The sequence below is a fragment of the Gadus chalcogrammus genome, chromosome 20 (genome assembly GCF_026213295.1).
Source record: "Gadus chalcogrammus isolate NIFS_2021 chromosome 20, NIFS_Gcha_1.0, whole genome shotgun sequence".
Lineage (NCBI taxonomy): Eukaryota > Metazoa > Chordata > Actinopteri > Gadiformes > Gadidae > Gadus > Gadus chalcogrammus.
In genome coordinates, this window is record NC_079431.1 from 11,032,575 (window position 1) to 11,049,913 (window position 17,339).

Sequence of the window (17,339 nt, forward strand, 5' to 3'; positions counted from 1 at the left end):
TGTTTGTATGCGTCTGTGTTGGTGAGTGCTGGGCTAGGTGACAGGAAGAGTTGTACAAGGGGGACTATAGATGGAAATATTTTAACTTGTAGAAAGAAGTGACAATATTGGCACTTGCAATTATTTTAATCCTTTTTTATACTGCAATTTGATAAACCTATAGAATCAAGATAATATAATGAGAAATATATAACTACAAGCACAAGTCAAAATAAAGAAAGCTTTTCACTGAATGCATTACATTATTGAGTAATTATTTACATCCATTTTAGAGTGTGTTTTGTAACACATGCTTGTTTAATAGTTTTCATATGGGGTCATTCCAGATGTGTAGAGAGAAACAAAAATGAACAGAACTAATCAGGCTAGCTGGCAAGCGAGAGAACCACAGGGGGTGTTCCATGAATCCAGTTGCATAATATCTAGTCCAACAAAACAATAGCTATATCATCCATTCTCACATTGTTATTTCAATCATGACAAATACACCTTTAAATGCAACGATAACATTATATATAAATGTAATTTTTATGTTTTTACAATGAGCTTAATCATTGCTCATGCCAATAAGCTGTCCCACAAACATAATCCTATTCTGCGTCATACATCATTCTGTAATTGTTGTGCATATGACAATAAAACCATCTTGAATCTTGAATCTTGAATCTTGAATCTTGAATCTTGAATCTTGAATCCAGATCATCAACAAAATACACCACCCAAGAAAGCAACCAAGCCAGGGAATCCGAGTTCCCCTGAATGGAAACACTGGGGGTTTCTATGGCTCGCTCCTCCACCTAGCCGGCACTCAGCGACGTGTCCATCGGCCGTGCGCAAAGCTGCGCGTGAGCTGGGGAAACAGGTGGTGACTCCTCTTCTCCAGTTTTGCTTCCAGTGAAGGCAGGAATGCCGGCTATGTGGCTGGCTTTGTGGTTACTGGCGCATTACTTCGACGAGACTGGGGCCTTGGGGGCAAGAGCATCCCCCTAAATTGAGCCACCACAGCTGCTGCTAAAAGCTAACCCCTCCAACTGTTTTTTTATTTGGGTGAAGGATGGGCCTTTTTTTCTAGCTGTAGGAAAAGACGTGGGAAAAAACAACCAGGAAATGCTTTTGGGGGCATGAGGGCCAGGTCGCTTGACATATTTGTCCTTTAAACAAGCAATATATATATATACATATATATATATATGTCTCTGGCTTCATCTGTCATAGCTCCTTCAGACTATCCTGATATATTCGCATTATAAGTCTAGATTTGGATGGGCGAGTGATGAGCAGTGATTTCCAAATATGTCCATGCCCGAAGATTGAATTTGAATCCAAGAAATAGCTTCCTGTACGGATTTCTGTTCCTCTTTGACCATCGGGGTAAATCTGGGATTACTCAGTTACATTTTTTGGAAAAGGCTTCCAACAGGATCGAAGCGAGATCGATCCGCAGAGAGAAGCAGGATGTGAATTTGCAGGATTGGAATGGCTTCCAAAGACGACATCTGCCTTACACACAACTGTGATGTAGGGTGTGCCTATATTGCCAAACACAAGTATAGGACACACCATACTGAAGCTGCCGTATTTGAGCAAATATGAGTTTGCCTTGGTTCGTTGTACTCTTTCCCTTAGTGGTATTACCATGGCGATACCTTGGCTATTTTAGCATAGTAAGGGGATAATTAAAATATTGCGACCATCCAACGAGGCTAAGAGTTTTGTAATGAGGTTATACGACATTGCCTATTTATAATTTATAGATATATTGATAATAAACACCCTTTTTGTAAAATATAGGGAAAGAGAGAAAGAAAGAGAGAGTGAGAGAGAAAGGGGCTAGAGAGAGGGGGGGAGAAAGAGAGAGAGGGAGGGGGGGGGGGGGGGCTAGAGAGAAAGAGAAAGAGAGAGAGGAAGAGAGACGTGTGGGCAAGGAGAGGAATGTGATGGGTTGGTGCATCACGTCAGATCTCACTGAATTAATGACACTGGGAATCAGAGACTTGTGGTTATTGAGTATCTTGAGGTATGGCCACTCTCTAGAATCTGCTTGCTTCAACTACCCGGCCACGACCCTGGTTGTTTCCTCCTGCAGATGCACCCCCTTCAATATGGCATAGTCATGTTTCCCTGTCAGACTAAACCAGTACTTAGTCATCATCACGATGTCATGCTTGCAGAGGGCCGTTGGATCGTTTTGTCCTGCTTTCCCCTTTCTTCTTTCTTAGACCATTTCCTATTCTATGTTTTTGTCTTCTCTGTCTCTCTGTCTCTCTGTCTCTGTCTCTCTGTCTCTCTCTCTCTCTCTCTCTCCCTCTCTCTCTCTCTCTCTCTCTCTCTCTCTCTCTCTCTCTCTCTCTCTGTCGGTGATTGTTAAATCACCCGCTCAATTCCCCTCGAATGTGGTGTCAGGTTATAGAGGGCACGTTCCTACATATCAGCACTTTTTTTACTTACTGTCTTTATTAGTGTTTTTTTTGTCTTTATTTCTGAGTTTATTCTATATTTTTCATGTCCAATAATTGAATACCTCTATCCTGTCCCCTCCTTAGTCTCAAATCACCAACCAACTTTTCACCTTACTTCTATTCCTCATACAAACCGGAAACAAGCTTGTCGATTATGAGGAATGAAATTGAAAAAGGTTTCATAGTTAAGTTAAGAGAAAATAGATGATTGGGATAATCAGCCTCGGAAGAGAAACATGAATCCATGAAAACTCAGCTGCCATGCCCCTTTCCACATTTTCTTGCCATTGTCAACATTAATTAAAATTTTCCTTCTCAATAGGAAACTACATTTTCAACATCAATAGGGGCAATCATTGGAAACCGGTGAAGAGCAGATGAAGAGACATTACAAAGACTTAATCTGGGTTTTTCCCCGAATTTAGCTCTGTCTGTGTTTATGTACATACACCAGATTTTGGTTGGGTCCCCACATCACTTAACAGGTAATTTATTTATCAATACTTAAGTGTGCTGCAAGTGCTTAGGCCATGTTTTTTTTTGCTAAGGCCCTGGGCCTTCCTGCACTCCTGGAAGTGCCTGGGGTGCGTCAGCCCCCCCTCCCCCCCTCCCCCCTGGATACCAGCGGGAGCCCTGTTAGCATATAAGTGCAAAGTGTATGCTGATGTTAAGGCTACATGCTAATGCTAATGCTAATGAAGCACCACTTTTTGCCAGCTTTGATTCTTCTCCAGTAGACTGGAGGAGAGAGGAGAGGAGAGGAGACAGGAAAGAAACAGTAGAGGATGGGAGAGGATTGAGGAAAGTAAAGGAGAGAAGAGGAAAGGATTGCGGCGAGGAGGGGAAGAAAGGAGGGGAGGAGAGGTAACAGGAAAGAGAGCGGAGGGGAGAGGAGACATGAGGAGAGAAGAGTCAATTAAGAGAAAGGCAGTGAGAGTGAGATTAGGAGAGACAAATGCATACGCAAACATCAGCTGAGCTGAGCCACTGTTCAATGGGATTTGACCCTGAAATATTTCAGGTTGTATTAAAAGAAACACTAAAAAAACAATGTCTGTTTTTCTTTCTTGCCAAGGTACATTATTAGCAATCTTTAGATGACGTTAGACTGATAACAGCTGTGTTCAGACCTTAGACAACATATCTTGACGCAAATGCGAGTCTTCAATGCAGGTCAATTGTTTGTGTTTGTGGTCTGTTGTACTTTAGTGAACTTCCTGTCCAGACAGGAAACCAGGCCAATGTGTGTGTGTCTGTGTGTGCCTGTGTTTGTGCATATAGGTGTATCTATGTGTGTGTGTGTGTGTGTGTGTGTGTGTGTGTGTGTGTGTGTGTGTGTGTGTGTGTGTGTGTGTGTGTGTAAGTGTGTACGCATGAGAGAACATTAGCAATGCTGCATGTGCTGAGACAGAAAGGCGTAACACATGGGACCGTACAGTAGCTCTGTTGCCTGCCCCCTCCCACTTCCCTCTCCCCCTTACTGCCTCAGTTTCCCAGCTCCACATGAACAGAAGTCTGGGGCACTTGGGTTTTCAACCCCAGATTATTACTAATTATCAATAGCAATTCTATAAAGGGGATGTATGTAATGGATTGCTATTGTATATATATATATAAACTCTTCTTTAGCTGTCTACCACCCCAAATGGTTGTTAACACAAATGTATTTCAAGCTATATTTAGTAAATATATAAAAAAATACAATAATCATAACAACTGTTACACGATTTCTAGTCTGGGATTTAATAAAGTACACGCTTATTCGCTTTTCTTGATGCACAATAAGATCCAATGATTTGTGGCAACATTCATCAGATTTATTGCATGACAATATTTACACTCTCAACATTTTTAGTGCCAAAGAAAATAATGAAAGTACCCTCCGTTGAACGAGATGCAGACGACCAATGTGCATTGCAATAACAGAATGACACATAAAATAATACACACACATTTGTAAAATTTGGGTTCTTGAAACAGAACCATATGGCTTTGTTCATCTTTTAAAAAATAAAAGCATTTTAACTTATATGACAAAATAATTGCAATTTGTTTAAGTTCAGAACCGGAACGTAGTTTAACTTATATAAATGGCAGCAAAGAAATAAATGGCAGCAAAGAAACAGAAAAACAGACCTTCATGGATGTAGAACACGTGCTGTAGTGAACGTGTCAGTAAACCCGATTTAAGAAAAAAAGGAGGCGATCATCCAGTCTCTTCAAACCATGGACAATGGTGACGCCTTAATGAGTCAAACAATGGATGAGTGAGTTCATTAGTGCACTTAAACTCCTCTGCTTTTTTTCTTCACCTGCACAGCATCCGCACCCTCATTAATAAAATAACTCGAAAAGAAGTGTGTGTTTCAGGTTTTGCCATACTATGTGTGGGGTTCAGTGCTTGCAGTCACTGTTTAAACGTCCTTCTCCCACATTCAGTCTATTCCCCACAGTGCACAGTGCTGCTGTTGAAGCCCCCGTTCTGCAGCCACACGCTGAAGAATCGCTGAGTATTTGAAAGGAGACGCACACAGCCAAACGAGAGCTGACATCTTTGTCTCTCAGAACCAGGCAGAGGCTTTGGCTTTCTCTTGATCCAGACCTTCAGAAAGAGAGAGAGAGAGAGAGAGAGAGAGAGAGAGAGAGAGAGAGAGAGAGAGAGAGAGAGAGAGAGAGAGAGAGAGAGAGAGATTAGTCATCTTTTAAATCGATGCACAACATAATGAACAAGGAACATTTCGTTGTTTAGTTCAAGCGGATTGGGCAAAGTTTAAGATATTACGGGCACAAAGCACAATCATACCTTAAAAAGGCAAGGTACAGTTTATATCATTGCTTCAAATAATTATTAGTATTATTTATAAAGCTATAAATATTTGTATCTATAGCTTTACAAAGAGTTTTGAAAAATAGCTCTACATAATCAGCACTTAAACGACCCCAGAATAAACCCCAATGGGTAAATGCTAATACGATAGCAAAATGATCCTAATCAAGTGCAGATTCATTATAATGACAACACACAGCACAGAATTGCCTCTACAGAAGCATAGCCCATCACACCACCTACCAGAGTCATAGACCTCCAAAGAACCGTGGAGGGAGGCGGGGGACCAGGAGGCCGGCAGGGTGGGGGCGGCTGCCACAGGGATGCTAACACTTGGGTCGGTTTCCGACTTGACCCCCTCGCTGAGAGGCGGAGGAGAACCGTGGCCCTCGGCGCTGGACGCCCTCTGTCGGACCCCCCCCGGCAGCAGGAGATGGCTGAACCGGGGGTCCAGTGCTGCCGCCGCGGGGCTGTGGGACGGGAACGAGTGGAGCACGTGGCCGTGCGGGAACCGGTGGTGACCGTGGTGGGCGTGCGTGTGCGGGTGGTGGTGCCCGTGCACGGAGGCCGGGTGATGGGGGTAGAGGTCGTGGATCTGCGGGTAGCCGCCGCCGCCGGCGGCTCCGCTCTGGCCCGCGCTGAGGCCGTAGGACCAGGGGGAGTGGGGGTCCGGCAGGCCGGCCTGGGCCAGCGCGTGGCCGGGCCACAGGGCGCCGTCGGCGGGGTGGAAGGGCAGGGGGCTGACGGCGGCGCAGGAGAAGTCTGGGTGGACGGAGATGGAGGAGGCGGGGGGGGGGCACGGGCCGGCCTGGGACGGGTAGCCCCCCCCGCCGCTCCACATGTTCATGATGGGGCCCTCGGCGAGAGACGCACTGTCTGCAAAACAACACACACACCCACACTTTGTAACTAAATGGGTACCATGCAACAACTTTGATGGCTGGTACAAATGTAACCCGATGATTATAGCATACATTCCAATCGACGAATGAAAATGCACAAATTGTGCAACAACATGTTGATGAGGGTGAGGATGATGAAGATGATGGCGATGTGAGGATAACCGTACCTTTCCATAGCGCGCCGGGCGGAGGCGAGGACAACTGCTGCTGCTGAGTGACCCTGAGTGCCGGCTTGGTGTCCCTGGAGAAAGACCCTGATTGGCTGAGAGCGCGGGAAAAGTGTTCGTCCACCACATCGCCGATGCTGCCCTGGAAGTAGGTGAAGAGGACACAGCGGGCCCTCAGGTACTCCGCCTCCGCCGGCTGGCTGCCGCTGCCGTCCTTGGTCATGACGCAATCCTCCGGGGCGCCACCGCCACTAGCACCGCTGCTAGCACCGCTGCTGTCGCTACACCGAGACCCCGGAGTGAGCGATGCCCGCCGGAGGCCCTGCTCCCTGGGCAGCATCCCTGCGACTCGGCTCTGTGGGAACTGCTGTTGCTGCTGATGCATCTGCTGCTCCAAACACTCATGCACCTTACTGTATGCACTAGGCTTCCTCTGGACAAGTGGGGAAGGGTGGGTGGGGTGGGGGGGTAGAGGGAGAGAGAGAGAGAGAGAGAGAGAGAGAGAAGGAGAGAGTGAAGTAGAGAGGGGGGGGGGGTGGGGGTATTATTAGATTTGTTTGATTGCAAACTCATCGAGATCAGAAACTTGGCTGAACTGATTTGGAAAGGAAGTGTTGGCCACCTGTTCATTTCCGAACTGTAATTAAGAGTGTATTTCCACCCACAGGATCAATAAAGTAATCTAAAAAAATTCATCATTCTAACAACTTTCACGTTAAGACAATAATCGCCTATTACAATTTCGTTGGGAGTGTGTTTCCATACGTAGCAACTAGGCCTGCAAATAATAAACAGGTCGGATATACCCTTATTTAAACGTCTTGGACGTTTAAAATCAGTCACCCGGTTCGACGACATGCGGTGAGACAACTGCACACCGGAAATCATGCTTTTCCCCCTTCTATTATGACATCAAACACAGTTTTACAGAGAGAGAGAGAGAGCTCACCTGGTGATGGCCATAACACGCCGCTTTGTAAGCCGCTGCAGCCACTTGTGAGGATGGAAGGTAGTGCGCGCCAAAACTTTGGTGGTACATCACATCAAGACAACTCATTGCGACGAGTCAGCGAGGGAGACAGAGAGTAAGAGAGATAGAGAGAGAAAGAGAGAGACTCCGGGTGACAACCGAACACACAACCGATACTGACTCCGGCTTCTAGATTGGTGGAATCCTGCTTCTTGGCTGTGGTGCGTCCATATATGCCGATGGGCATACAATAGACATCTCGTAGATGAATACAAGTTTGCATAAAGACAATGTGGCTCCTGCCGTGAGTTGCACCGCCCGTGGGCCCTAATCAAAACACGCGATAGGAGACCATATAGGCTACAGCACACTATCAACACTTTTACTTTCGGGTGGGGGACCTTTTTACAGCACCACTGCTGATTGGGTGAAAGTGTTCTGCTCTTTCTTTTCTTGGTTCTTTTTTTTCTTGGATGGAGGATTTTTAGATGGGCAGGGTTTGCTCTTTGTATTCACGCCCATTTTGCAAGGCCTCGGTCTAGAATGACATTCCGCCGGCATAGTTTGCAGAATTAATGTTTTATTGTGCTGCTGATGGAATTTTGTTTTGGAGTTACCAAGTATGTAGCCTACACTTGTTGGTTCAATGCCAGGCGGGCGGATTTAGTTGGAGGACTCATTATTTGATTAGCCTAAATAAATCCCCAAATGTGTCTCGTAGACTAAGAAGTCAATGTTCATCAGTCATGAGTTATTATATAGCCTAATATCCATTTTAGGCCTGCTTTAAACGTTGATGAGTTACATTTTAAAGTGAACATTTCTTATGATTTTAGTATGAGTCTTAGATTAGAGACCCTATGCCTATTGCCTTCCGTAAAAAAAACAACGAAAACCCTAGTTATAAACTAGAGATTACTGCGTTCTATTTGGCGTTTAAGCACAGGCCTGTAGTGCGTCGTTATCACCGACCAAATCAACTGGCTATTTGCTGCCACCTGCGGACCAATAATGACAAATGACTATTTGCTTTGGACAATCCAATTTATCCCTCTTGGACGGGAACACAAGACAAAACACAACCAAGCCAATATCACACAAACTCTCATTTGACAACAATTACAATGGTCTTAATTAATTGTCTGGCCTGAATGCAATGTTTAAGCCTTTAGAATAGTAGGCCTAATATAGTAATAGTTAGCTTCATATACGTTTGTATTTTACTAGTGTTTATATGAAGACTATCGGCCTACTAATAGCAATGCAAGGATTAACACCACTGCTCGTGTGCTTTTGTGTTCTGCTTGTGTGTACGAATGGCCCCATGATCACAATCTGCATGAAATAATCAAAGGATTGGATGGATTATAAATTACAACACGGAACACTGAAGGGGATATTAGAATGTGCAGCTGTATGGAAAATATTTGCCCACTATGGACATGAATTTAGTGCCTGTGACTATTTTGCATTCGATGTCATGCTATTTTCTATCCAATTTCGAACAGTGAGTGAGACAGGACTGTAACGACAAAACATGGGATACTGCTCCCATGTTACAGCTTGTTTGGTTAAATATCTGTAGGAGTTTATACACATGGAATACCCATGTTCTGTACACAGAGGAGCGAGAAGTGTAGCCCTTCCAGATGCTTCAATTCCTTTACTTATTTTGTAAAGCAAGGGAGTCTGGCACTTCTCCCTGTGTCAGCCTCCAGACAAATCATATCAATAATAAAGTGGCAGCGACTGTACACCTATCAATGTATTAAAAAATGGGTTGAAATTAATAACCAATGTTCAATCAAAGCAGGAATTTGCATTGGCAGAAAGGGATGAGAGAAGGTGTAGCCATGGCGATCATCAGATCAACATGTTCTATGACCTAAAAACAACCACCACCTCAGACAAAGAAAACGCAGATCTGCCAGCCCCTGAAAGAGAGAACCAAGACTTAAAAGTATTGGGACCAATTATATTAAACATAAGTTAAGAGGCTCCTCTTTTTACACTTCAATACTCCGGACTTGACTTTATGGTCACGGTAACATTCAGACCTATGCCAATATGCACCACTATAGACATGCTTTCCAACCCTGAAACATGATGGTATCCCAAACCTCGATCAGTTAAGGCACTTGTCAGAAGAAGTGTCCTGTACGTTTAGGGCTGCAAGCGAACTCCCGGCAATTCACAGTGAGTTACAGAAATGTATATTAAAGTTATTATAATTATAAATTATTCATTTTAATTTCACCCAAATGCTTCAAGACAATGAAAAAATGATTAATGATTAAATTCCTTAAATTTGAAAAATATTATGCATGGATTATGATAAAATCATGATCTGGTGATTAATTATTTTTTAAAAGTTAATAAGTATGAAGTATATTGCAGTCTATTGCAGCTGGAAAATAAATTGAATTGATTTGATTAATAAGAATGAATGTTAAGAAAGATGTTTAGAAACAATCTAACATAGGCCTTTGGTTTTCATACCTTTGTTTGAATCACTATATTATATTCCACACTAAATATTTTAGCCATTTCTTTCATCCAATAGGTGAATGCAATAATACCTGTCTATTTACAATTGTGACATGATAGGGGGTGACATGTTGGCAATTAGGGCAAGGAGGGAACAGGAACAACACTCAAAGCCCCACTTTTGAATACACTGTGATGACAACATGCCTTACAGATATAGTATTAATTATGTCTCAGACAAACACAGTGGAAGTGACGTAAGCCTTCACTGATCTACAGGCGTAAGGCAGATTTACCCCCAACTGGGTGTAGTCATACTTAAAAGTGGTTGAAGGGATGTAACCTGTTATATAAATCATAGAGGGATATTATACCTTATTACACTTCTAATAAGAAAACTCACCTTGTTTTCTTCAAAAGTGCACTAATTTAAAAGTAGACCTAACGAGTTATAGTGTTTGTGTTTTTGTGATGGCACATTCAAACACTGAGCATTTTCGGGTCAGGATCACATGAAGTTCCATTATGGTGAACATTACAAGACAAATGAACGTCATGAGTTTTGGGATTCATCATCCTTTCAATGAATACCAACAAAAATGTCTAGGCTACTACCCAAAAAGAAAGGATAGATTCTAAGATATAAGGAAACTCATTTTTTAATATGTAGTCATGTGTCAATGTAGCAAACTTGACTCATATCTGTACTTACTTGTCACTTAGTTTAGAAGTAGGGCAGTGGAGCAGGCTGTGCAGTGCCCTGAAACAGCCATGTGACACACACACTCTATAGTAAACAAAGTCACACGCACACACACACACACACACACACACACACACACACACACACACACACACACACACACACACAAACACACACACACACACACACACACACACACACACACACACACAGACACACACACACACCAACACAAGAACACCCACACACAATTACACACACACACACACACACACACACACACACACACACACACCAACACAAGGACCCCCCCACACACACACACACACACACTCATATACACACACACGCACACACACACACACACACACACACAAACACACACACACACACACACACACACACACACACACACACACACACACACACACACACACACACACACACGCTATAAGGGTTTTATTCATAGATGAACACATACACACATCTGCTCCTAAATGCGCTCACTAGCACCCGGTCCTGAGGGTTTGGGGCGGGTGCGCGTTAGCATCAACATCTGGTGAAGGCTCTGCACTCGTGCCTCCCGCTCTCCTTAATGAGGCTCTGAGATGATTATTAGTCCATGTATTAAAGACGGCGGAAACTGAGCGGCTGTGGATCAGAAAAAAGTCTGGCTGATGCTTTGTTCCGGCCTTCAAGAGATGGAGGCAAACTTGTAGCACTCCATGGTAGCAAGATTGAAATAGGTAATATTCTCCGGTTCCTATCACTATCTGTGCTTAGACTTCAATAATGAAGAAGAATGAGTATAGTAGTTTAATGACATCAGCCTTGTAGAAGACTGAGCAATATTATTAATCACAGATTATTATTTTTATTCTGTATATTTTTTTTGTATTTTTGTTTGACTCTTTAATGGCGCTGTACCATTTCTGCACAATCAGCCAAAATCTTCTGCGTAGCTGTGTATACAATTGTAAGTGCTGCTATTTTGTCGACTGTTCCCCACTGCACACAACCAAATCCTTTGACAAAACCATGTGTCCCAGACATGACATGTGGTTTTGTCAAAGGATTTGTCAACTGTCCATTCTAGCCAGTCTGTATCAATCTGTTGTCACAAGGTTGGACAGTACTGGTCCTGATTTGTACTAACAATTCCACACAGATAAATCCACAGTTTTAGTTGTGTTGTTAAATCAATTGGAATATACCTTTTTAGGGAGCTTTCACCACCTGTGCACTGAGCCAGCCACTAATAAGCTGTTCCTCTGGGTTTATGCTGATGAACATATATAGAGGATTGACTCTTGATACTGCAAATCACTTTGGTTTGCAGTTGCAGTTATCTCACAATGATGTATTTTATATAATTAACACACTGAACGTGCACTTCTAATGACACAGGTGTGGTGAGATAACGGCATTATGGGATGATATCCCATAATGAGCTTGCAGAGTGCTGTGTCATGATAAAAAAGAATCAGCATTACTTTGGAGAGATTGGACAACGTGCACACCTGCCAGATGCTAATTCTCCCAGTGGACCCGATGATATCGGCGGTAGTCATCTTGATGTAGTAATAGTGCCTATCATTGTGAGAATGATGCAGAAACAGTGGTCTACCCTAATGCAGAAGTATGAATGAGTCCTTGTTTCTTTCTAGCATATTCTGCATTAATGTATGTATGTATATATACATATATATATTTATTTATAATTTGAATTTCACTTTAATTTGATTCATATATAAGTCAGAATTGATATATTCAGCTAATCTGTAAATATATGCATGTCTTTTAAACCACTGCATCCAATGTCATTACCCTGACTTTTAAACCTGTGTTTATGCAAACTGTGTTTATACAAAAAAAATCAAACACACACACACACACACACACACACACACACACACACACACACACACACACACACACACACACACACACACACACACACACACACACACACACACACACACACACACACACACACACACACACATAAATACATGCAAACTTTAGATCCTGAGGAGCAGCAATGTCACAGGTGGGAGAGCGAATAGAGTGGAGACATTAAAGTCTCATTAAAAGGCCATTAGTGTGTGTATAATCACAACCTCTAGCTCATTCAGGAAAAATGTATTCATATCAGAATCGATTTGAGTCAAAATCATATGATTCCAAAGATTCCAGTGGCTGTAAGGTTTGAATTGTTGTGAGGGTCGTTAAGACAATTCAGTTATTACTATTATTATTATTATTATTATTATTATTATTATTATTATTATTATTATTATTATTATAATTATTATTATTATTATTATTATTATACCATAAAGAGCCACAATTGATCCATGAGTCATGTTAACATGGAACGCACGTTGCTTTTCTTGCTTCCTACTTGGTTAAATGTAAACCATTTAGAATCATTTGAAACATCATCACAGTAATGAACATCAGGCAAGTCATTAGTATGTTAATAGAAACCAGATTTCCATTTTAAACCACAGAAACCAGCAACATTGGGCCTTACTGGCCAAAAATAAACCATTCTCATTGCATCCTCTTCATCAATGTAATCTCACATTTGCACAGTTTTAATAGTCTGTGTGCCATTTACTCTTACTTTCCTAATAGATACAAGACTTTTAATTGCAAGGCTCCACAAAGAAACAAAGAAAAGAAACTCAATCCATCAAGTTTGTGCATGTCTGTGGTTTGTGTGTGGATACAGTCTGCACGGCCATCATGTTAACTTACCGAAACACTGCACTGCAAACGTCTCTGATCTGCCACTTCCCTCAAGCCTGGGCCCTTCTTTAACAGAACAGAATAATTATTCAATCTCTCAAACCCTCCTCAAATCAGCACTCGGGGAGATAATGGAAAAGGCTCCGTTTGCCCTGCGTAAGTTAATGAGACGACAGCGAAACAAAGGCAGGGGTCAGTTTGACGAGCTCCCTCCAATAGACCCAGCTCTGTTACCACTAGGGGTCAAATGGGAATATTATCCCCCAAACATAAGCCTGACATAGTCTTAAATGAATCCTTAGATATCAAGTGTGAAGAAAACTAGAAAATAAAGTGGAACCGCTTATGTGGGGAATTGTATTGGTTCCATGAAAATAGGTGTGAAATGAACCGTATTGATTTTTGATGAGGGAGAGTGTATCTTGTCCTTTCTTTCGCTGCAACACTGTTCCATGCCATATATTAAGTCAAATCACAAATGAGAAGGATGAGATTACGTTCAAATTTCCTGCACAAATAAAAACATGTGGAAAACAAAGACAAAGGTCTTACAAATAATAAAATAAAATAATAAAAAGGGTGTCCAACTCTGTGGTCTCCGCTATCTCGACCAACACATGTTTGCAGAGCCCGTCCCTTAAAGCATAGATTCACCAATGAACCAAAACACGCGTCCATCCATTTCCGTGTCCCCCAAAATCCACCTGGCCACCTCCTCCTCTTTCCTTTTTTTTATTTGGACCGACTGGCCTGTCCTCTGCTGCTGCCCTTGCAGATGTAATGACTCTAATTCCCCGCTGCTAATGACATATGGGTGCCTCACCCTCCCCCCCCCACTGGGACCCTTGTCCTACTTGTTCTGGTGACTTCCATCTCTGCCCCAAGGCTCTTTTGTGTGTGGACTGACTCTGGTTCAGAGACACACTGAATATTTGGGAGTCAAGGGGAAAAGGAGGAGGGGAGGGGGGGGGGGGGGGGGGGGGGGGGGGATACTCTCTCAGAAAAATTAGCTCCTCCAGGCTAAACGGGGACCTGCTGCTAAGGAACATAACATTGACCGTGTGTGTGTGTCCGTGCGCGTGTGTGTGTCCGTGTGTTTTTGGATTATCCTATATTATGGCCCCAAGCGGATACATCTACCCGCAATCTGTTCCTATATGCATATATATATACAACATGCATTCAGGGCAAAGCGTGCGCCCGGGCCCATATACATGCGGCGATGGGGACGCTGGGGTCTGTGGGGGGTCTTGATGGGACGGTGTGTTTGGGCCCTGCTGCTGATGGGGACACTGAGCAGCGAAGGCCTGGTGGCATAATGTCATCGCCCACAGTTCCCTGACGCTCTGTACTGTGGCGGTGAGCCCACATTCATCCCACGGGCAGAGAGAGAGGAATCACTCAACCGATTTATTAGCCTGCCCCCCCCGTCCTCTTCCCCTGTCCCCTGTCCCCACCGCGGTCACGTCTATTCCTCACTCTCCACGCTCTTTCTACATTGCATTGCTTGTGTTGCTACTTTGACTTCCAGAAACTTTCAATGACTTGTCCTTTGCTGGTTTTTTCGTGGACAAATAAATTAATAAAAATTAACATTGTTATTAGATAAACTTGGCTATCAAATTTATGTTGAAATAATTATACTTGATAGAATGATATGATAGTTGATAACTTCATGCATTGTTAGGGATTTCCCCCCATCACCCCCACTAGAAACAAAAGGGGTTTGATTAACTGTGGTTTAATTTCCCACCCGTTTTCATAATTGTGCCATCAGACCACGCATAAAGTTGCATCATCTTTCCTTTATGTTTGATGCTAAAAATAAAAAAAAATTATCAAAGAATGAACTTCTGTTTTTTTACTAAAAAATATATTTATTGAATATTGGTATGTCATGCAACAGAGAAAGAATATGGTATTTACAAACATTTTACAAAATGTCCTTGGCAAATCATCCAGTTATTTTTTATTTGTACACACTTTCTCTATTGAAGCACAATTTATTAGAGCATTAGTAAATTGTACACCACCCCAGCCAATAATTCATGTAGTTTCTCTGCAGTATGTTTGCCAAGACGTGAATCTAGAATGCTGCACATATTTTTACAGTGAGAGCTAGACCATTGATGATGTTCAAGTAGCTCTCTTCTAGGCTGCATGACCGGTTTGGTCTGTGTAAAGTGTTAAAGCAATTGCTTTGTAAGTGATGCATAAAAAGATTTGTGCCATCACCTTAGATGATACCTTAAAGCTAACACTCCATGCGCTTATAAGTTTAGACTCCCACTGATTGTGTAGGGATCTCATTTCACACATGAACTATCTCTCTTTTCGTTCCCCAGTCTCACTCCCCCACCCCTCGATCGTTCTCTCTCTCTCCCACTCCCCACCCCTCTGTCTGACTGTTTCTAATACACACTGTAGTTATCCCATTAACATTAAATGTCTGCTTGCCCAAGGCTACACCAGATGAAAAGGGAAGGAGGAGAGATGGCTACAAGAACATTGAGAATTTGGGAAAAAGAATTACCAAAAAAAAGGAGAGAGAGCGAAGTAACATTTAGAACGACCATAGGAAAAGGAAAGGAAAGAGGAGCAGACAAAACGACACACCATAGTGCCATCACAATAAACACGGCAAATATTTTCAATGGTATTATACAACATAATTTCAGTAAAAGATAGGTAATTCTGATATTATGGTATACCATTTTGATTGGAAGCATGTAGGCCTATGTATTCAAATTAAACTATGGAAGTTTGAGATGAAAAAGAAAAAAGTCAGGAACAAAAATATTGACAGGCAGTAGTAACAGGATCCACCTAACCTGCCACATGTAGGCATCAAAAAACGCATTTGATGGACTGAGACACGCACACACAATTGTAATTGAAGTGACAGACAGGCAGACATACCGACAAACCGGACCGTTTTTTTAAGACACCTCAACTTTGAAGGACTTACATTCTCAATTCAACCCTCTAGCCGTCATCAACACGACATGACATTCAGGTCTCCTACCATCTTCAGATGTTCCACCACTATATTGTGTCAGAGGGACATGGCACGACGGACGTTATACAGGGGGGGAGGGGGTCCCAGTGCTTGGGGGCAGATTTATCACCGATGGGGGTCTGCCAGTGATGAGGCCGTTTAGCGGGGGTCCCTGCAGTCCTTCACTGATTACAGCCAAACATCTTCCCTAATAGCCTTAACAAGAACAACGCCCCGGGACGACATGGAGGAACGCATGGAAACACACCACCGCACACATTAACATGCATGTGCACTCACAGGCACACAGGCACACACACACACACGCTCCTCCGGGAGTGGAGATAGTGCTTAAGGCTATTCTATTCACGTGGGTCCCTCTCAAAGTCACCTCTCTCTACTCTCGTCTGTGACAGAAAAAGGAAGAAAATAAACCTGGGAAATGCTGGTTATTGTTGGGGTGAAACTTCACTTGCCCTCCCCACAAAATTGTCTTTTGTTCTTGTTGGTACTTGGTTTTATTGGTACCCTGACTCAATTGTGGAGATGGGAGTTTATTATTTGATTCACGGTTCAAGAGTTTCCTGCCTGCCTGTAGAATGAAACGTAACCTCCAATTTAATTGGTGGATGGAAAATGATGGGAGAGCTGACCCCTTGGAATGGGCGGCCATTTGTAGTCCACAAACCCCTAAATTGGAAGATTCAAAATCCTTGACATCCATGGATGTGTACACGTACTATTTTCATGTGGAACAATTTTCTTACTTTTGGTTTGTTATATAGACTACTTTATATGTACATTGATCATTTATATATTATTACACCGAATTCTAAGCATAATTGCACAATATAATGGATTATATACATCCAATTAAAATATCAATTGGATTAAATATTCCGGTAAATGTACCGCAACAATGTGTTTGACCTATTCCCTGACCTATTTGACTACGGCTCTTGCCGTGCAAATTTGTATTAACATTTGGTGAATAAGAATGGCAGCGCCCCCTGAAGGCCTGTTCAGTATTGCACCAAAAGGGTTTCGCCGTGACGTCAGAGGGGGAAGTCAT

The 17,339-nt window shown here is 42.7% G+C and overlaps 1 protein-coding gene across 1 annotated transcript; it reads right to left on the reverse strand.

Moving 5' to 3' along the window:
- Window positions 1–4,200: 4,200 nt before the first annotated feature.
- On the reverse strand, window positions 4,201–7,691 carry vgll3 (vestigial-like family member 3). Its single transcript, XM_056580392.1, has 4 exons — window positions 7,305–7,691; window positions 6,356–6,788; window positions 5,530–6,162; window positions 4,201–5,061 (listed from the first exon to the last, which is right to left on the reverse strand). Exons 1-4 carry the CDS (start codon window positions 7,410–7,412, stop codon window positions 5,021–5,023), a joined length of 1,215 nt encoding a protein of 404 aa, XP_056436367.1. The 5' UTR covers window positions 7,413–7,691; the 3' UTR covers window positions 4,201–5,020.
- Between the last annotated feature and the right edge of the window lie 9,648 nt (window positions 7,692–17,339).